This window comes from Rana temporaria, chromosome 2 (assembly GCF_905171775.1).
Source record: "Rana temporaria chromosome 2, aRanTem1.1, whole genome shotgun sequence".
Taxonomy (NCBI): Eukaryota; Metazoa; Chordata; class Amphibia; order Anura; family Ranidae; genus Rana; species Rana temporaria.
Window position 1 is genome coordinate 136,320,699 of NC_053490.1, and position 22,517 is coordinate 136,343,215.

The 22,517-nt window shown below is 39.7% G+C and overlaps 1 protein-coding gene across 1 annotated transcript; it reads right to left on the reverse strand.

The window, feature by feature from the left end:
• Positions 1–452: 452 nt before the first annotated feature.
• Positions 453–21,477, reverse strand: PRPH (peripherin). The gene is made up of 9 exons (XM_040341159.1): positions 20,862–21,477; positions 14,694–14,754; positions 12,480–12,575; positions 10,744–10,908; positions 9,113–9,238; positions 8,767–8,987; positions 6,016–6,065; positions 5,115–5,197; positions 453–1,202 (listed from the first exon to the last, which is right to left on the reverse strand). Exons 1-9 carry the CDS (start codon positions 21,383–21,385, stop codon positions 1,152–1,154), a joined length of 1,377 nt encoding a protein of 458 aa, XP_040197093.1. The 5' UTR covers positions 21,386–21,477; the 3' UTR covers positions 453–1,151.
• Between the last annotated feature and the right edge of the window lie 1,040 nt (positions 21,478–22,517).

Below are 22,517 nucleotides of genomic sequence, written 5' to 3' on the forward strand. Positions count from 1 at the left end.
TTTTTTTTTTTTTTACTTTAAGCATCATTAAAATCACTGCTCATTAAAATCACGGTCGGTCCGTTCGAAGGTTCTGGTGCGAACTGAACTGGGGGGTGTTCGGCTCATCCATACTGTTTAGTCAAAGCAATTTTTATAAGCTATGACTATATATGTAGATATCTGTATACATACCATTTATTCTGTTCTGCGCTAAAATATATATATATATATATTTAAAAATGAGCGATGCTAGTATACCAATGTATAGTAAACTGTACCTACTTATCTGCTCTGTAATGAAAAGATAGACATGACCACCTGTCTTTAACTGACTAGTTACCATGGAAGGCCTTTTTTTCATAACCACTAGTCATTCTTTTTCCACCAACCAAAAATCATCTTTGCTGAACTCTTAATTGATGATAATTCTTTGTAAAATGTACACACATTCAATAAGTAAAGATACATGCTTTGTTTGATTGCTGCAATTATTTTATTAGCTGGTTAAGCAGACATGGCACATGTACACTGCTACAAGGCATACGGGTAGTGTCCCAACCAGTACAAACGGGCATGGATTGTATAGCACCAAAGTCGCTTTACAGCTATCATATCTTTAACAATTTTCTTGTCTTGAGCAGCAGTTATAGCTCAAAACTGACCAGCAAGCTTGACATTCAAGTGTACTTCAACAAGGGGGCAGGAAAGGCCAGCACAGGTAAATAATAATGCTAATCACAGAACAACCTGCTATGTTTGTATAATTTAACAAATGGCAAATGATTACCTTTTCCCTAGTACATATGCCAACAGAATATCACTCCACACGTGTCAATATATGTAGACTGATCAAATGGTTGGTTATTTCACTATGATGGTACAGGCCTAGGTAATATATTGATTGTGAAGATATTACATTTTTGCACAAAGTTTCAGAAGGCATTTGAATAGAAAATAGGTAATAGGTAACATCACAGTCTGGGACACAGGCACTTAAGAGATGGTTTACCATGATGTAAGTGAATGGATATTGATAAACCTGAACCTTGTACATAAGATACTCAAACCAAAATGAAAGTCACTTAAATAGCACAGGCCGCTCCTTGGTCTAGGCTTAGGGTATTTAGAGGTGTTAGGACCTTTCTTCTCTTTAACTGACAAGTAGCATTTTACTTCTCATCCTCAGATGGTTGATCCTTCCTGGATTCAGTCACCACCTGCTGTATGGAAAAGTAGACAAGGTATAGAAGCAATACTACAAAATCACACATTAACGTAATAAGCCCACCACCAAGATACCAATTGCACCCATTTCATTTTGTAAATCATTTGCTGTAAGAGCTATTCAAAAGACATCATTACTTTGCTAAAGTCAGATGGTCCACTATGTGTACTTCTGGAAGACTACAGGATGATGGAATGAGGGTGCAAATCCTTTTTGAATGGCCATACACTAGTAGAAATGTACTCCTTTTCACAAGATTTTGTTAAATTTTTCTAAAATCTGAGTAGTTTTATGAGGGAAGGTCCATATGTTCGAAAATCGAATAAAAAAAAACTGTACTGATTACGTTTTCATTTTATTCAGATGCACATTGTAAGCTTCTGAAGTCATGAAACCAGCCTGAGGGCCTAGGGCCCTTCCACGAGGAAACAGAAGGGGTGAACTGGCAATATTCTATTGCTACTTTGACAAGAAAATGTTCTAAACGATGTTGAATAAAATGATAAATTTTTATGAATAATTGTTTTATGTGCCTAAAAAGTCCATAAGTCTCTAACCTAGTGGTTCTCAACCTGGGGGTCGGGACCCCCTCGGGGGTCAAATGATGATTTGCCAGGGGTCACCAAATCCTGGGCTTTTACTAAACCCTGCACCACTCTCCCAGCCTTCTTGCGTCTTCCCAGCAGGGCTGTCTCTGGAGCCCATGGCCGCCCACTGGGCCTCTTCGCAGCCGCCTATTCAGTTCACGGCATGGCTGGGGGGGCAGAGACTAGAGGTCCGCTGACTGGTGAGGACTGTGAGGTGGGAGGGGCTGGAGGAGACCCTATCTCCTGATTTTAGCCTAGGGGTCAATGCTACGAGACACCACAAAGTCGGAGACACATTGGGTAACACTAACTGTGATTATAGTTGCCATTAAAAGTCCCCACTACAGTTCTCAGATCAGCAGATGACCTTGATCAAGAGCACCTAAGTTGGCTGATCAGAACCCCTAGCATTGCCACTCATCCCATTCCCCCTCCACCAAGGAGTAAGAGAAGGAATACAAATAGAGAATTCATGGAAGGGAGAGGAAAAAAGGGGGAGGAAGAAAGAAAAAGGGAGAGAAAGAATATGAGAAAAAAACAAGAAAGACGGCTAGAGAGAGGGATGGGGGGAAAAAACAAGAAATTAGGATAGCGAGAGATAAAAGGGAAAGAAAGGAGAACAAAGAGAAAGAGTGATACATCCTAAAATCTACCATATGAGGTTTTAATACTGTACGAGTGGAGAGGACTCAGGGAGCGTTACATTTCCATGGGTTAGGGGCGCAAATTACTTGTCTTGCCTTGGGTGCTGACAACACACGCAACGAAAATAATTTTACTGTTGGGGTCCCCCAAACTTGGGAAATTTTATCAAGGGGTCACGGAACTAAAAGGTTGAGAACCACTGCTCTAACCTAACCAATGTAAATGTTCAAAAATCGATTTTAAAAGCAAAACAAATCTTGAAGTACTTTTGAGCGACATTTGTCAAGTTTTCAAATGTACTGATCAGAATTTTCATATGAACGTTCATACAAACATCAATTTGGAAATCTACTAGTGTATAGCAAGTTTTAGGGCTCCAAATGAAATCCTGACAGGATCATACAGGAATTTCTGGTGATACAAGGGGACAAATTACACAGCACAAGCTCTGTGCGGTTATTCATGCTTTGAAGGGACAGGATATTTTTTTTTCTTAGGGTAATAAACACTTTAAAGTGATATTGAAGGCAGATTTTATTTTTAAAATGATAAACCTGTCATACTTACCTGCTCTGTGCAGTGGTTTTGCAAAGAGCAGCCTTCTCGGGTCCCCTACCAGCGTTCCTGGCTCCTGCCGAGTGTCCTCAAAGCAAGCAGCTTGCAATGGGGGCACCTAGACAGGCTTGCTCGCAAGCCATTGCTCTGTGTGTCAACTCTCACATAATGTGGCTTGGCTCCGCCCCCACTCTGTCCCCATTAGCTCACTGGCTGTGATTGACAGTAGTGGGAGGCACACAGTTTTTTTTTTTGTTTTTGTTTATCTTAATGCATAAGTGCATGAAGGTAAGAAAAACTTTCAGGCACAGATTCACAAAGACTTACGACGGCGTATCTCCAGATACGCCGTCGTAAGTCCGAATGGCCGCCGTCGTATCTATCCGCCTGATTCATAGAATCAGTTACGCATAGATTTGGCCAAGATACGAGCGGCGTAAGTCTCCTGCGCCGTCGTATCTTTGGGTGCATATTTACGCTGGCCGCTAGTTGGCGCTTCCCTTGCCTTCCGCGTTGAATATGTTTAGTTACGCCGTTTACGTAAGACATACGCCGGCGTAAAGATAAAGTAGGTCTCTAGGTGGCGCAGCCCATGCAAAGTATGGACTTCGGAACAAGAGTATCTTTTTACGTTGTTTACGTAAGTCGTACGTGAATGGGGCTGTGCGTAGGTTACATTCACGTCACAGGCATTGAGCCGGCGTATCTTTGGGCGTAAATACGACGTGATACTGAGCATGCGCGCGCATGCGCCGTTCGTTCAGCCATGCATCTACATGGGGTCAAGCCTCATTTAAATACAACACGCCCACAACCTGCCTACTTTGAATTCCGCGCCCTTACGCCGGCCCATTTACGCTACGCCACCGTAACTTAGGACGCACGTGCTTTGTGAATACAGCACTTGCCTCTCTAAGTTGCGGCGGCGTAGCGTAAATACGATACGCTACGCCCGCACAACGTAAAGCCGCCCTACTTGAATCTAGGCCTCAGACTTTACAACCACTTTAATCTCTCCCATTTTCTCATATGAAAAAGGTGTTTGTTGTCACACCTATATCCGCATCCCCACACATCAGGCTCTAGGCATATAGTAAAGTAATGTAATAACGCAGAGTGGTGTTGTAACCAAATTATATGCAGCAATCTTTCAATGCATTAAAGCTATTTTAAAAATCCATCAACTTTATCCATGTGATAAAAAAGGAGCCAAACACCATTCTGTCTTGCTGCTCTGCATCAGCCTGGGAATGGTGTACACTGTACACTATAAAGCCTAGTACACACAGGCAGAATGTCGGGCGGGATGGGCCGGTTCAATATAAATTGGCCAACATTCGGCCCATGTGTACTGCAGCCGGTCTGACAGAAGCTGTTTTGCCGGCTTTCTGTCGAAGATGCATGACCGAAATAGGTCTGCCGATCGGCTCCCAATAAACTGAGAGCACTGACCGGAGTGTTCTGGCAGGGGGGCAGTCCCCCCACAATGCAAAGTGTGAATGGGGCCTTATTGCATAAATAAGTGAAAAAATACAAACACTCAAAGAAAAGATCTCTATCTAGTTTTTAGCTTACACTAGATTTCTAAGCATCTCCCACAATACCCACTCTGATGCCTCGTACACATGACCAGTTTTCCCATCTGGAAAACTGCCATGACAGCTTTTGGCTGGTAAAACTGTCCGTGTGTATGCTCCATGGCAGTTTTCCCATGGAACATTTTTTCTTTTTTCCTGCCTGGATTCCCAGCGGTCTTTTTCCTGGCAGTTTTCCTATGGGAAACACTGCGGTGGAGCATACACACGGCCGGGAATCCCGGCAAAAGTTCTCATGGCAGTTTTCCTGCCAGGAAACCCGGCCGTGTGTAGGGGGAAAAAGCTGCCGAGCAGGTTCTCGGCTTTCCCCTCGGGATTCCCGGCGGTAAAAAGTCAGCCGGGAAACATGTGTACGAGGCATAAGGATTATTTTACAATTTGCAAATGATACTTATAAGTCACTTATTTGTATAAAAATAATTATGGCACATTACTTAGCATCATGATGAAATATCTTTAATCTAATTATTTGTTACCAGTCACACAATAATATTACTGCCAATAAATATTTGCAGCCTAGATTACCTCTCCATCTCTTGTCTCGATAGTTTTAATGACAACAGTTTTCCTGGTGTGAGTCTCAGAGCTGTGATCTAATTCAGCAGGTCCTGAAGGATACATGAAGATACATATGATCAATGTGTGAACTTGAGCTTACTTAAAGCGTTGGTCTACCTAAAAAGTCATGAATAAAAGTTGCTAGGATGAATCGGCCACCAGCATCATATATATTTTGGGCGCTCTGGTGCAGACTAGGGGCAGAGCTCTCAGGTTACTGGTGTCACCCACCTAGAATGACCGAGGTGGCAGAGCTGTCCCTCTAGCAGGGAGATTTCACTACTGGTGCCCCTAAAAGTGAAGAAAAGCTAGTGTATGAAAAAAAAAAAAAAATAACACCACTGGATAGAATTGAAGACCAAGAACATAACAGATAAGCTGATCTACCAGATCAACCACGGGTTGCAGGAAAGAAACTTGATTGATTCCCCCATCAACACAGACAGTGTTGATGTGGGAATCCCTCCTGCCAGGCAATTGTCTTCTCCCGGTGGCGGGGGCGTCCCTGCCGGGAAAAGATTGTGATTATTGCTAGCGGCTATCAGAGGTAAAACCTGGCATGCTGGTTGTACCCAAGTTGATCGATCGTTCCTGCTAAACTGTCTGAGATTGAAACTGTGTATGGCCTGCCTAAGCCTGAGAACTGAGCGATCAAATGACTGCTGACTGCTACTGCTCAGTTCTCTGGAGCAGAGAGCGGTAACAGCCCTTCCAGTGCTCACTGGTGTGCCAGGCTGGAGAGGGGTTAGGAGCACCTTGCTCAGGCTCTCAGCAGAATTCTAAAAGGCTGGGCCAGCTGCTAATCAGACATCCCAGTGGATCCCGACAATATACATGGAGATGTATTAGTGTATTCAGAATTACTAACCTGGACTTCTCATACTATAAGATGTCATTGAGTGAATGGGGACAGTAATCCTGAAATAGAAGACAAGTGTCATTAGAAGATGCATTTTTTTTATATCTGTATGAATAAAGATTTATAAACAGTTTACCATTTCTACTAATATATATATGTATATATATATATATATATATAGATATCTTTAATAAAAGTACAAAACATCTTTATTGTGTAGTAGCCTATATAGCAACCAATTATGTAGTATTGCTGCCATGCTGCTTAAAGCGGATGTCTGCTGAGAAAAAAGTATTAAAAGCCAGCAGCTACAAATACTGCAGCTGCTGACTTTTAATATCGGCACACTTACCTGTCCTGGAGTCCAGCGCCGTCCACAGCGATCGCTCGTCACTCTGCTGCCCCCCCCGCAATCCTCGGTGAGGGAACCAGGAAGTGAAGCGCTCCGGCTTCACTGCCCGGTTCCCTACGGCGCATGCATGAGTCACGATGCGCCGTGCTGACTGGCTCCCGCTGTGTTCTTAGAGCTGAGTGTTTCCCAGAACACAACAGGGGGGAAGGGAGGTGACTTCCTGCCTGCAGTCTACCCGCAGACTGTGTGGCCAGAGGCTTCGGATTTGCAGGAGTAAAGGTGGAGGGTGGAGCTCCGCTTTAACCTGAATTTCTTCATCATTGTCATAAGTGACAGGACACAATAGAGCTGCACGCTAGAGGTAGCAGACAGAGTCATTGGCTCCTTCTGCTGTCAATCACAGCTAGTGAAGAGAGATTGGGTTGGGGGGGGGGGGGGGGGCTGAGCCGCTGTGTGTGTCAATAAACATACAGAGTGCGGCTCAGAAGTGGCTTGTAATGGGGGCACTCATTAGAGGGGAATCCCAGAAGATCAGGACTGATTGTGCAAAACTATCACACTTGAAATGTTATTTAACCTGCCGACCGCTATATGTACAGTGTATATAAGTTGTTTGCAATTGGTTTACCAGGGTTATCATTAACCCCTAGATCACTTTCCGAAGGGGTGCGCGCCAGAGAAACGATCCGACAGTGCGGCCGGCTGGTCACAGAGGCAATGAAAGACCAGATTGTCTCTGATTGCCTCTATGACCTTGGAGAACTGGAGCGATGTTGTGATGTTACTTCTGGTCGAGGGTGGAAATAAACACATTGATCTTTTGCTTTAAAATTTTTTTTTTATCTTTGCTTTTAAAAGTAAAGAAGTGATTTGGGGTCTTTTGACCCCAGATCTCTCCATAAAGAGGACCTGTCATTCTTATTTCTATTACAAGGGATGTTTACATTCCTTGTAATAGGAATAAAAGTGATTTAAAAAATACAAATTAAAGCTCTGCTTTCCCTCAGAAAATGCATACATAAGTCATACATGCATACGTGGTTTACACCACACGTGTGAGATATCGCCACAAATGTTAATAATAATTTTAGCTTTGTAACTCTAAAAACTCTAAAACTTTTTAAAGCATTGCCTATGAAGATTTTTGTGGCCATTCCATGAGAGTGTGCAATTTTAAAGTGTGACATGTTAAAATATCTATTTACTTGGTGTAACATAATCTTTCATACGTTACAAAAAAATTGGGGCATATCTTTTTTTTTTTTTCTTATTAATTAAAGTGTATTTTTTCCCATAAAATTGCGTTTGAAAAAACGCTGCGCAAATACTGTGTGACTAAAAATTTCAACAATCCCCATTTTATTCCCTAGGGTCTCTTCTAAAAAAATATTTTTTATGTTTTGTTAATGTTAACTAGCAAAACAAGGCTTTTCAAGACTAGTAATAATATTATAGGTAATAGCAAGTAAGTTTTATGTTCAGTTTTAGGTAAGATCTTAACTTTTAAAAACTCAAAATGAAAGCCGTTTATCATTAACATTCGTGGCGGTACCTCACACGTGTGGTGCAAACACTGTTTACATATGTGGGCATTACTTATGTATGCATTTGCTGAGGGATAAGGGTGCTTTAAATTTTTATTTTTATTTTTTAAATCGCTTTTATTCCGACTGTGTGTATGTGTATATAAATAAATAAACTTAAAGCGGAAGTAAACCCATTCATTTAACAGTTTCAAAAAACAGTTACATTTCCGGCACATGCCGGGAATGCAACACTCCTATTGGTTGCGCTCTCAACCAAACTGTTAAATAATCCAATGGCTGGTGTCATAACTGATCACATGTGCAGCATCATGGCAGTTGTAGATCAAACCGAGGCCAAGATGGCCGCTTCCTTGGCTGTAAATGATGGGAGGGTTTACTTCCACTTTAAGCAAGATCAGCTTACAGTTTTTTATGCCTGCCCATTCTTCTGAAGTTTGCTGGTTTTCTAAGCAAGCTCAGACCTATATGAATTAATTCACATAATGCCCCTGCATATCATATATTCTGAAATAGATTCATTGGTCAGCAGGAATGCAACATGCACTGTCTGGGGGGAAAGAAGCCCCCAAAGGAACTGCCTACAAATCTATACGTGAAATAAGATCATTAGATATTGTACAGCAGGCATCTACAGGTTTTAAAGTCACATCACCATTTTTCTTTTTTAGATTCGCTTTTCAACAAAAAGTTAAATAATCAAAAATATACTACAGTATATACACTCTTTAAATACTGCAATTGTGGTCTTCTAGCATCGGATCTAGTGTCCCACATATGTTATAAGTAGGCAGACTATACCAGTAGAGACATCATTAGGTAGAATACTTTTTAGGTGTTTGTTGGTTGTACACTTCATCTCACCTGCTTTCTTCGCCTTCAAGGAGTTTTCTGTAGGTTGCAATCTCAATATCTAATGCCATTTTAACATTGAGCAGGTCTTGGTATTCCCTCAAGTGACGTGACATTTCTTCCTTCAAATGCTGCACCTCCTGTTCTAGTCGTCCAATATTATCCTGGTAATTTGCTGTTTCAAACCCAAACTGTTCCTCCATGTCCTTCATCTGACGCAGCAGAGCTTCATTCTGCAAAGGGTGATAGGTTATGTGAGAGAGAAGATATCCATCATCAAAGCTTTGGGTACTTCGTTTTGGGAATGTTAGTCACCATTAATTACACAATACTTAACTTCTATCAAAAGATTACTTACTGTTCCTTTCAGCCCATCGACCTCACTAGTCAATCTCTGGACCTGTCGTCGTGATTCATTCATCTCCTGCTTGGCCTGACGCAATGCTTCATTATTGCGGGTTGCAGCATCTGACAGGTCGGTAAACTGTTCCATAGGAGAGAAAGAATATATGTCAATATATTATTAATGTGATTTTGATAAAGTATTTGAAAAGTATTGATGTCTATGAGGTGTTCACTAATGTCATCACTGGTATTGCTGTCTATTCAGAGCCGTCAGTGAGCCTGTAGTAATAAAACACTTCAACATACACAAAGTGCATTTTTTTTATTCTTATTTTTTTTAAATGCATAGCAATTCACGAGGGAAAGTGCATATACATTTATTGTGCATATGGAGCAAAAAAATATGTTATCAGGTTATTACCTGTGCTGGTGAATGTTTTTCTATTATTTTAAATAAAAAAAATGAATTTGGCCACACGATGGCACTAAAAATCATATGAAATTCCTACAATACTTAGCTCCATCTAGTGGCCAAGTGCTGTATTTTCCATTTTAAATCATCGAAAAATATTGTCAAGCATACGAAATTGCCTAATAACACTATTTTATAAAAATTTTTGGCCCCATTCCCACAAAATGAATGTCTTTTACCAGGCAGATTTCCATCCACATTTTTTTTATAAATGCACCCCATGGAGTGCGTCATTGGTACTATGATACGCAACATACTAATTAATGTATACCCTGATTAGTGATCACTAAGCTACAGTGCCACACAATGGCTGTATTTTGAGATTATCTACGGCTGACAAACATTTATACTATATAAAATCTTAATTACAGGAAACATGTCCTGAAATTGAATAAAAGATCAAGGCTTGTTGTCCCCCTCTGAAAATGCCAGTTGCTTGGCTGTCTCTAGCCTCAAACCTTTTTTTTTTCTGAGAAAGAAAACTTTATTGAACAGAGAAATATAACGGCATTAATTCCAGAGTTTTTTCACCATATTGATAGAATCAATGTTGCCAATTCAGCAGACTACATGCAAGGCAGCAGAAGCCATCTCCGCAGATTAACACATGTCAGAGAGTTCGGTGAAACAAAAAGACCGCCCCGTCCACCCCCACAAGTATTGGTAGAAGCAATAGCAATTTACATTTTATCAAATCAATAAATGATTTAACACAAGTTCAACCGGGCTAGACCCGGGGTATCAAGCCAAGGGACCCACAATCTATCAAATTTCCCATAACAGCCCTTGTGTTGCCATATATACCGTTCAAGACGTAGGGTGTCCCCCATTTGAGATATCTACTATTTTACTGTAGGGGGATCCGTGGAGTTCCAATGCCTTAAAATCAATCTGCAGGCCTGCAAAAGAGCTCTAGCTAGCCTCAAATTTTTTTTAGTCAGTGGCCTGGAGCAAGTATGCTGAAATTGAAGTCTAAAGGAAAAGATAGTGATGCCAGTCTACGTATTTTGTGAGTGCAGGCTTACTTTTGGCAATCTGCTTATGGTTATGATTGTTTTAAAATATTCACCAAGGACACTTTTCTGCCAGAGAACTTGAGCCAGTGTCATAAATGAAAACCTATATTACCCTGTGTTTATATCTATCTCTCATGTTTGGTTTCTCCCTCATACCTTAGATTTGTACCATTCCTCAGATTCGTGTAGATTCTTGGCAGCAATGTTCTCATATTGGCTACGAATATCACGAAGCGCAGATGTGAGATCTGGCTGCTTTGTAGCTTCAATTTCCATGCGTACGGTTGAAGTCTGCACTGACACTTGCGCATCTTGAAGTTCCTACATATTAAAAACAAATTTAATACACAACATGAGATTATAGAATGTAACAGTTAATATCGTCTTTAATTTTTTTTTTTTATCTTAAATGACTGTTAAATCATTGTATCTTTAAAGTGAACCTGAGCTTTTGCCTTTCAAGCCATAGCAACAGGTTCTTGGACTTCCAGAAAGTTCAGGTTATTGGACCTGGACTTTCTGGCTTTAGCTCAGTTACAATGTTTGCTGATTCCCCTTGTCTGCACTGTTTGTATTGCAATTCTTGAAACCTTGCCCGATTATAGCATTGGTAAGAATAATACTTCTCTGGTATGCCTGATTTATGAATGTCTTTACTGTATGTATGTACAAGCAACAGTACATAGTAGAAAAAAATCGAAAAAAAAATAGAATATAACCATTTGACCAAATAGTTATTTGGTCAAACTTGTCTTGCCTTGCCAGTCTTCTTCAGTACTATAATAGTATTCATATTAAAAAATACATTAACTCATTTTTTTTTTTTTTTTTACACTTCTGACCAATTTCCCCCACCTCTACTCTCCTGAAGCTTCCTGGTACATGTACATCACACCACAGTAGCCATCAGCTTCAATTGCATTCAACATAATGGTTGGTGGAGGGCAAACCTGGCACATCATCATCCGGTGGCCTGCTGCCTGAACCAGGAAGAGACAGCCGATTCCTGATGATCTCAAAAAGGAAGATGGTGGAGCAGGATCAGGAGAAGCAGATTACAGCAGGACAATGCCAGATTCGCTGGGTGTGTGCGTGTGTTTTTTGAGGACAACCAAGTGGACAAGTGGACCTCTCTCTGTTCAACAAAAGCCGGTCTACCCACCGGCTTCTCTCGAACAGTCTTGCAGGAAAACAAGCATTCGATCAGTGCTTGCAGCCAATGACTGTAAGGCCCCGTACACGACTGGATCGATCCGCTGAAACTGGTCCGCCGGACCAGTTCCAGCGCACAGATCCGGTCGTGTGTAGGCCCGAGCGGACAATTGTCCCGCGGATCGCACAGTTTCCAGCGGATAAAAATTTCTTAGCATGCTAAGAAATCTGTCCGCTGGAATCCCGTTCATCGGACGTGTTCGGTCGTCTGTACAGACTCACCGGACACGTCCGACCGACCGCCATCCCTCGCATGCGTCGTACTGATTCGACGCATGCGTGGAAGCATTAAACTTCCAGGGCCGCCCACGTCGCTGCGTCATCGTCGCGGCGACGGCGCGGCCACACCCCGCGTATTGTTTACGCACGGATTTCTGTCTGTTGGTGTGTACAACCATCAGACAGAAATCCGGCAGCGGTCGCAACAGATCTATCCGCTGAAAACGGTCCGGCGGACCGTTTTCAGCGGATCGATCCAGTCGTGTGTACGAGGCCTGAGTATTCATCAGTGTATTCTGGAGGAGGTAATATAATAGCACAGCAGGATAGATCCCAGCATCACAAATTGTTTTGTTGATGTAGGAATCTGTCAGGTTTTTTTGTTCAGCCTGCTGATTGAATGGAAAAAAACAGAATGTGTATACCGAGCCGTACTCATATTGACATGTTCTCATACATACCTCCTCATGAAGTTTCTTCAGGAATTCAATTTCATCCATTAGGGACTCAATTTTTCTTTCTAGCTCTAGACGAGACAAGGTTGCATCATCCACATCCTACAAGATAATCAACAAAGAGATTACTTATCTACCATACTGGTAAGCTTCTATCTTGCTTGGACAAGTAGTAGGCAACTTGATAGTGATCTTTTTAATCCCATTTTGTTTTGCATTTTTATGACTTTGCTGATATACAGTATGCTTTCTATATACTGTAAGGTATGTATTTTGTATTCAGCCTTGTTACAGAATGGCATATACAACGTGGATAAAGATATCTGCACCACAACTTGTATTATTCCTTCCTCAGTACAAGCAGCGACCCAATCTAGAAAGGACTAGACACTGAAGTGGAGAGAATGGGGCTGCTCACCCCGAAAAATATAACAAAAAGAGTTTTCCCAGATGGGGTTGTTGCGCAGCTCTGATAGAGAAAGGTGTAAACCATGTAGTAAAAAATATATATTTTATTTGATTCACATGTAAAAAATGGGAACAAGGAGGGATGGCGCAATGGATGGAACATGAGTTATAGCAGGTACACAAACAGCGTTTACATGAGTGTGTAAAACAGTACACAAATGGTGTTTATACGATCAAAAATATGCATCATAATATAAACAATTCTAACGAACGTTTCGACCTGTTAACAGGTCGAAACGTTCGTTAGAATTGTTTATATTATGATGCATATTTTTGATCGTATAAACACCATTTGTGTACCGTTTTACACACTCATGTAAACGCTGTTTGTGTACCTGCTATAACTCATGTTCCATCCATTGCGCCATCCCTCCTTGTTCCCATTTTTTACATGTGAATCAAATAAAATATATATTTTTTACTACATGGTTTACACCTTTCTCTATCAGAGCTGCGCAACAACCCCATCTGGGAAAACTCTTTTTGTTGCAGCGACCCAATCTTTCCTCTGCTCCATTGCAGATGAAAGAATTGGCCCCCTCAAAAGAAAATCCTCCCTGTATTATAGTACTGTCTATGGATTAGATATTAGATATATACAGCATGCTAAATTTTCAGGATGCCACCTATTAAAGGTGCTAAGAACAAAACAGAAAACATAAATGAACAATAAGAATACTGATGTAAAATTGCCTGAAATCTGAAAATCTCTCTATATTTTCTGTGTATTACATTTTCATATAATTGTATTATTTAACCCCCCCCCCCCCCCCAGCATGCATTGATTTATTATTTAATAAAATCCACATTTTATTATTCAAGCCTGATTTGCTAACACGATTTTTCCTTGAATGGAATTAAATGGGATCAAAACACATTTTTAAATTCTTGTTATAGAATTTTTGCAAGTATTTTGTTTTTGTTTGTTCTTTTAAGTGCATAAATGTTTGTAAGCTGTGATGGAATATAACAAATTGACATAGGAACATATTCAGGTTTTATCGCTGTACACAACCTGTAACCAGTGAGGATGGAGAGAGAGGAGCTTACGCTAATAACAGTTCCTTATTCTTCTCGTATAAAACCAGATGCACTGTATATGAGTATGTGTGTGTATATATATTGTGAGGGTGGGACTCTGTGCTATGGGAAAGTTTGCTGGTTTACGCCAGATTTTAGAGAGAAAGGCACGCTAATTGCACAGCTGTGTGTTAGGCTATTTAGTTGTGACCTGACTATGGCTTAGGGCCCCACCCCACAGACAGGAAGTCTGTCCCGGGAATCAGGTGGATTCCCAAATCCCTCTGAGTGGAGTCAGGGGCTGTGTGCATGTCTGCAGGAGGCAGATGTCATTTGGAGTAAGCTAGGTGTGTGCTTAACTCTAAGAAACTGTTTGTTCTGAGGAACAGAACTTAGGCCTAAGCTAAAGGCCTGAAACAGCCGGATAGCAAGTGTGACAGCCAGGAGGCTAAACTGTTGATTTGGCAAGATACAGGAATGGTGGAACCCCCTGCGAGGGCTGCTATTGTATTTGTGAACGTTTGTGCTTTTAAATAAAAGTGGGCTACCAGGCCCTTAAAAACTCAGTTCTGGATTGGCGTACTCACTGGAAAACGCATCTATCACTGGAGTCTAATAACCCCAATCTTACAATATATATATAGTGAGTGAGAGAGAGATCAAATATATAGAGCCCCCAGCCACCTAGGAGCTGCTTGGCTGATATCTCTAGTCTTCTAAGATATGACTTACCTTTCTGAACAGAACAAGGTTATTCTCTGCATCTTCTCTTTTGTGCATTTCTTCGTCCAGCCTGTAAACATAAATGAACAAACAATGATGATTATCACATTACCCAGATTTGTTCTGATTTTTAGACCCACAAATGTTTGCACTTTTTATACGAAAAATGTGTTTTCAGGGAGCTCTGATATTCAAGCAATTAGCAGTGTTTAATCGCTCAGTTATCAGTGTTGGAGGCGGCAGGGGACAGATGCATTATCGGACCGATGCTATATCCAACTAGGCAAGTATAATTCTAGAAAAAAAAAAAAGATTCCCACATTTAAATGTGTTGGTGGCATTTGCTTTTTTTTTAAGGCATTTTTGCTTTGCTTTCACCTGTTGATCTGGCCAGAAAATCTGATATTTTTCAACTTCCTTTAACAGAACAAGATGGCCAGAAAAAGTAGCAGAAACAAACCATTTAACACTGACAATGGTCAGCTTTTACTCATTTATGTATTGTAAAACTTTTATCCCAAAAGGAGAAAAACAGTTGCTGTAACTGCATAGAAAGTGTTAGTTGGAGTCCAGCTTCAATTTGTTAGTAAAGTCCATATAAATCTGCTAGTACCTCCAACACTATCCTCTCCCCAGTTTGACAATGCTGCTGTCAAAGGGTCGCTTTGTTGCTCTTATACAGAGCGGAGCCAACCCAAAGTCTGGTACACACTATCAGTCTTTTTTCGTTCAACCTAGAGGGCCGAATGAAAAAAAGCTGAGGAGCTCAAGAGTAATAAGCTGTACTAACAATCCAGTGAAAAAAAGCTGAGGAGCTCAGGAGGAATAAGCTGTACTAACAATCCAGTGTTCTGACAGGGTAACTGCCTCTCCACTCAAACACACCGATCAGCACTGGCAGCCATTGGTTGTCAGCGCTGATCGAATGCCGATTGGATGCTGGTTTTCAAGCATGCTTGTTCAACAGAACCAGGCCCTCGGACAGGCTGGTGTACACATGAGCCAAATGTCAGCTGGTTTCTGTTGAACCAGTCAATAGAGGCCAATGCTCGGCCCATGTGTACAGTCTTAGGCCTCGTACACACGACCGAGTTTCTCGTCAAAAACCAGCAAGAAACTTGCTGGGAGATATTTTTTGCCGAGGAAACCGGTCGTGTGTAACATTTTCGTCGAGGAAACTGTTGAGAAACTCGATGAGCCAAAAAGAGAACATGTTCTCTATTTCCTTGACGGGAATGGAGAAAATTGGCTTGTCGAGTTCCTCGACAGCCTAACAAGGAACTCGATGAGGAAAACGATGTGTTTCGCCCGTCGAGTTTCTTGGTCGTGTGTACGAGGCCTAAGCTGTTCATGCTAATAGAAATGATCTTGCAGAGTAAACAGCCTATTTACCTTTAGTAAATTAACCCCATAGTATATCCCCTCTGCATTAGAAAAAAAAAACTTCCTTCTTACAAATGTTTAAATGTACATCAAAATTCCACTTGAAAATATCCAGCATGGCTCATCACAAGTTCTTTCAAGATTTTTTTGATCCATTGGGATTAATAAAATTGCTTTTTGAAGGAGAGCTACTTTGTGGCACAATTGGTACCCAGACGGTTTGGTTTAGCCCTCCTCTGGACCAAAGCAGCAGGCGTTATGAGGTTGAACTTGATGATTTCCTCAAGTCTTTTGTTAAAACTGAACTTTAGCTTTAAATATTTTTTTCTCTGCAACTTTGACGGTCTAACGTACCTGTAATCAAGTATGTCCCATGATATGCAGGCTGCTGGATCCTATAGAAATCCTCTGTGCAGTGATATCTGGTCCTGTTCCTGGAACTGAACTTTTGGCACTGATTCTCTAGGTTGAACTCAATAAAAGAAGCTCCCAACGAGGACCCCGTCCCCACCTTTCTCCACTGAGAAAGGCCTATGCATTGATCACACTGTACACAATCTGTGAATGGGATAAAGTCTGATGAATGAAAAGATTCTTACCCTTATTCACAGATTGTGTTATATGCAGCGCAAACAATGCACAGGCTTTTCTCCATGGATAAGAGGGATGGAGGGGGTAAGTCCTCAATGGGAGCTTCTTCTATTGAGTTTAGCCTGGAAACCTGAAGCTATTAACTCCTTCAGCTCCAGAAGTTTAGTGCCAGGAAGAGGACCTGTCATCTCTTCACATAAGATTTCTCCTGGATCCAGTGGGACATATTTTTTTTACAGCTAAGTTAGCTGAAGCGAAAAAAATATATATTTTTAGCCGATCTTCAGTTTTAAGTCTTACGCAATTGCACAGACTTATATTGAAATTGCTTATTCATTGCACACTGTAAACTTCTTTTTTTCCTGGCTGGAGGAAATCCATTATCATCCAATCTTTTCTGCCCCGCCCGCCCCTTTTGTTCATTGAATTTAATGATTTGTCCGAATTGCTCATAGACACACCCAGTGGCGTCATCACCTCTCCCTGCGATTCAGGCAAATCATGCAATGCAATAAATAAAATAAAGTATGGAATGGAATGGAAAGGTTTTATTGAATTATTTCATTAGCACGTTGATAAGATGAGAAAGAAAATAACAAAGGAAGAGATGATTTCCTTTATTTGATCTAAAATGACTTTCCAACAATTTTCCAATTCTTATCTCTGCTAAAGATATAAAATGCTATGGTTAGGTCAATGTTCATCCTGCCATTGGGTGGCTTTGGTGCAGAGCTGTGAATCAGCGAGGTGGACCTATACAACATAAAAAAACATTCAGGGCATTTATTGGAATAACGTGGTTTGGTTTATTAAGTAAATAACTGTCCTTTTCTTACAAAAAAAGTATTTTGCGCAATGCCGTTTATTGAACCTTACAGAAAGCATTTTAGTGCATTGGTTGCCATGGATATTTTTCATTTTTTCACAAGTTGTATTGCTATAAGAATATCATAATGCATGTGCAACTCTCTTATTAGCAATAGACTGAACACAACAGTGCAGACAATGCACTATTATTTTCTTCTTCATTAATGCAAAAAGTCCACTGAAAACCACTCATGTCCTCAACTGTCCAACTTTACAAAAGGAGAGTCTACACAGAGAAATGGATGCATGCCAACTATTCTGTCATCCTCAATTTATGTAATCTGTCTTTGTTTTAGCTCATCTTTAGTAGATGATTTTCAGATAATGTTACCACAATTAAACATGAATTGTAATTATGATGCAATTAAAGAACTGGACCAGAGGATTAGTGTCTTTGGATATCTGCACATTATAACCCTTCCAATAAAATAATTACACCCCCTTGTGCTCACCACCAATGCCAAGTCATTTGTTTCATATTTTGTAATGAAACTGCACTAGTGCTGCAAAGCTTTCCACTTGGTGGTCCAGGATAGACCATTTCCCTGGGAAAAAGAGGAGAACAAAGAGATAAAGGATGCCTGGCAACCAGACCCCTCCTATCTATGAAAAACTCTTCTCTGACGGCTTGATGGAGACAAACCAACATCCAGTCTATATTTTACGTGTTAAGATGTTCACTTTCCACTGATATACTGCTTATGTTAGCTATGATATGACTACAGAAGTAGACAAGGAATTTAACTCCCATAAAAGAAGTATGTAAGGCATAAAGTAAAACTTCTTTAAAAACAAATATATATTTTATTACAAACCATACATTTTTTTGCCATAAATGGCCATAAATGATTTGTTTGCCATAAATGGTAACAAGCTCTGCTAGATTGGATGATGGGAAAGTAATATACTGTACATACACAGCAACTTTCCACTTGTTGCAATATGGTTGAAGAACCACACCCTTATAAAGAAGGTTTCTGCTCAGTCAGTGGTTAACCTGTTGGGGGCGCTCTTTCCCTTATACATTACATCACATGGTCATAGTCTGACAGGGATGTGACAAGGTTGTTCATTTTCCTCTTCTCAGTTATCAGAATAGGTAATTTAGCAGATCATTTGTAACAAGTTAGATTAGACTGTTATTGTATTAATTATAGGATCCATGAAAGAAAATTAAATAATTTGAATACAAAAAAATGCTTGCTGTACTAGAGTAACTATACTTGGTGCATGATTTAATGAAGAAACTATATAAATTACAATAAAGGAATAAACATTTTATTTCCCTAACCTTATTGCCAGGAGTTCAGGGCTGGAACGCTAAGGCCTCGTACACACGACCGAGTTTCTCGGCAAAAACCAGCAAGAAACTTGCTGGAGATATTTTTGCCGAGGAAACTGTCGAGAAACTCGACGAGCCAAAAAGAGAGCATGTTCTCTATTTCCTTGACGGGAATGGAGAAAATTGGCTTGTCGAGTTCCTCGACAGCCTAACAAGGAACTCGACGAGGAGAACGATGTGTTTCGCACGTCGAGTTCCTCGGTCGTGTGTACGAGGCTTCAGGAGGGAAGACTGACAACTTTTGTTTTTTCACATTCTCTTCTATTCTTTTTTTTTTTTATATTGAAATTATACATTTCACACAAGGGTGCCAGACAGCTGTGTTTATACTCTGATAATACTACTTTTATATCTTTTAGCAACTTAGTAATGTTGTTGTTGTTGTTCACCAGTGGCATTTTCACATTGACCTGTGTATTAGGTCCATGAATAAATCAACTCTGGTGAAATGCTACTGAAGGAAAAGCCTAGAAATTATATGCAATACAGTGTAAGCTCTCTCACAATGCACCTCTTCAAAAATAAATATACATAAGCGCTGTATTATCTGAAGAGACATCAATACAACATGCCTGTTTTTTGTTCTGAAGAGATGATAAAGGCCAAACCATGCTTATTATATATTGGCCCCTGATATCTTTACATTTAGGACTGATACTACTGATTTATATCTCCCCTTAGTTTGCTTTTGCACCTAATTTTTGTTTCAGTTGCATGATTGGGTGCCCTCCTGTTACATATTCTAATATCTCAGATCCAAACCATAGGTTAAATTACATTACTCTTTACATGAGCAAATTACAGTCTTTTTTTGAGAAACAATAATATATCCTATCGCTTTACATGTACTATTAGTTATACTAGCTAATTCTAATTATCTAATAATGATGTTAGGAATTGATCTGACCTCCAAAAGACACTTCTTATTTCCAACAAATACAAAACACACTTTAGAAGATTTATGAAACTTAGGATGCTGGAACATTATAGTTTGAAACACAGCATTTGCTTTTATTTTTTTCCTTTCTTTTCTCCTTTCCCTGAGATTAATGGGAGAGAGAGAGAAAAGGGAGAAAGGAAAATAAGGTACCATGGTATAAAGAGTCCCACTATAGATGTATGATTATAAGGATGGACCTAACTCTGTACCCACACAAATCTTTTTCGTATTTATGTATTATGTATATGTCAATGAATATGTTTTATGTATGAAGAACTTATGAATTTTATAATGGATGCTGATTTTAAAAAAACTTTTTAAGAAAGTTTGTAAAGTTTTTTCTATGTGAAAAAAATTAAAATAATTGAAACATAAAAAAGAAAAAAAAGAAACACAGCATTTGGGAATTAAAATTTAGCCTGGATAACTCATTTTAGTATGTCTTTAGTGTTTTTAGTCTTAAAAACATCTGTATCAATTATATTGTCCGGAAAATTACCAAAAATGATGACATCTAAATAAGCACCTTTACTATCAGTTCATATTTAGTATATATCCTTTAGAGGAAAGTTTAGAGACTAATTACATGCAAAAGCTAGACACAGGACTAAAACAGGACAAAAAAAAAATTCAAAAATTTCATTAAAAAAAAAAAAAACCTTTTTTTTTTTTTTTTAGGGAACAGCATATCCCAGCAGTCCAAGCAAACTTGGAGTGTACAGAAAAATAGCATAACAGATGATGCTCATACAGCTGTAATTTTCACATCTAACTGGTGTAAATTACATCCATTTAGCATGAATCATGTCCAAATTGCCTCGAGTATGTGTATGTATGAATAAGAGTAAGGACTGTACATTGCAAGCTCCTTGAGGGAAGGGACTGATGTGGATGTGCAATATATAATAACTAACAGTGCTATATAAGTACCTCAAATAAATAGTAACATCAATTGTATCCATAATAATAGACACAGCACATGGGAATTGGTCTGCTGATGTCTTTGAAGAGCCTAGTGTTATCCACACACCCTGCCCACCCCAGAAACTCTCACCTTTGCTTAAGCAGGTTCAGGTCTTCTGCCAGGTTGTCTCTCTCCACCTGAATGTGGTCCCTGTCCTTGCCTAAGAGATCCAGCTGTCTGCGGAGCTCCCTGAGCTCTTGTTGGCACAGATCTGCTGCCCTGGTGGGCTCCTTGGACTTGGCTTGGTTGATCTCTGTGACCAGCACTGCATTTTGCTGCTCCAGGTATCGAACCTTTTCTATGAAGCTGGCAAAGCGGTCGTTCAGTTCCTGCATTTCAGCCTTCTCATTGCTTCGGGTGGTCAGGAACTCTTGATTGAGGGCATCGGCCACTGAGAAGTCCATTCGGTCCAGACCAATTCGGACTGGAGTGCTGGACCGTACTCTGAAGGCTGAGGATGAGGAACGGCTAGAGGCAGCAGGAGAAGGGGTAGCATATTGCCTGGCAGTTGAGAACCTAGAGGAAGAGGAATAGGATGCAGGAGACAGAACAGGAGCCCCAAAAGTGCGGCGGTATGAGGTGGATGATGTTGATCTTAATCCAGAGTGACTCATTCTGAGATATGTTCTCTCTGCCCCTTAGTACTCTGGAAAGATGCTTTGTATTGCTTGTTCTGGGATGCTGAATAGAAAGACTGTGACTCCAGTGAGCTCCTTTATAAGGCAGCCTGGATCATTGATTGTGCGGTGACTGCCCCTCCTTATGGGACCATGTTTCTATTATGTAAAGATGAGGGAGGAGGGGAGGCTGTGTCTGCATCCATCCTACCACACCCCATAGTACCAGTGCTGCTGAGACAGAACTTGGTGAATTTCTTTATCCTACATTTAGGAAGCCTGGCAGATGATATAGCAAATTTACAGTAACTAGTACTGTGTAATATAACTTGATAATATAAAATACCTGCTCTCCACATCAATTATAGTAATAAAAGCCTACTGTAAATAAAAACATATTGAAAGCCATAACAGATGTTTAAGTTATAGCATTATTAAGCTTTATCCGAAAAATAATAATGCTAACAGATCTTTAAGTTATAGCATTATTAATCTTTATACGAATAATAATAATAATGCTAACAGATGTTTAAATTATAGCATTATTAGAATTATTATTATTTGGATAAAGCTTAATAATGCTATAACTTAAACATCTGTTAGCATTATTATTATTATTCGGATAAAGCTTAATAATGCTATAACTTAAATATCTGTTAGCATTATTATTAATATTTGGATAAAGATTAATAATGCAATAACTTAAACATCTGTTAAGCTTTATCCGAATAATAATAGTAATGCTAACAGATGTTTAAGTTATAGCATTATTAAGCTTTATTCGAATAATAATAATAATGCGAATAATGCTACAACTTAAACATCTGTTAGCATTATTATTATTATTCGAATAAAGCTTAATAATGCTATAACTTAAACATCTGTTAGCATTACTATTATTATTCGAATAAAGCTTAATAATGCTATAACCTAAACATCTGTTAGCATTATTATTATTTTTCGGATAAAGCTTAACAGATGTTTAAGTTATAGCATTATTAAGCTTTATTCGAATAATAATAGTAATGCTAACAGATGTTTAAGTTATAGCATTATTAAGCTTTATTGGAATAATAATAATAATGCGAATAATGCTATAACTTAAACATCTGTTAAGCTTTATCCGAAA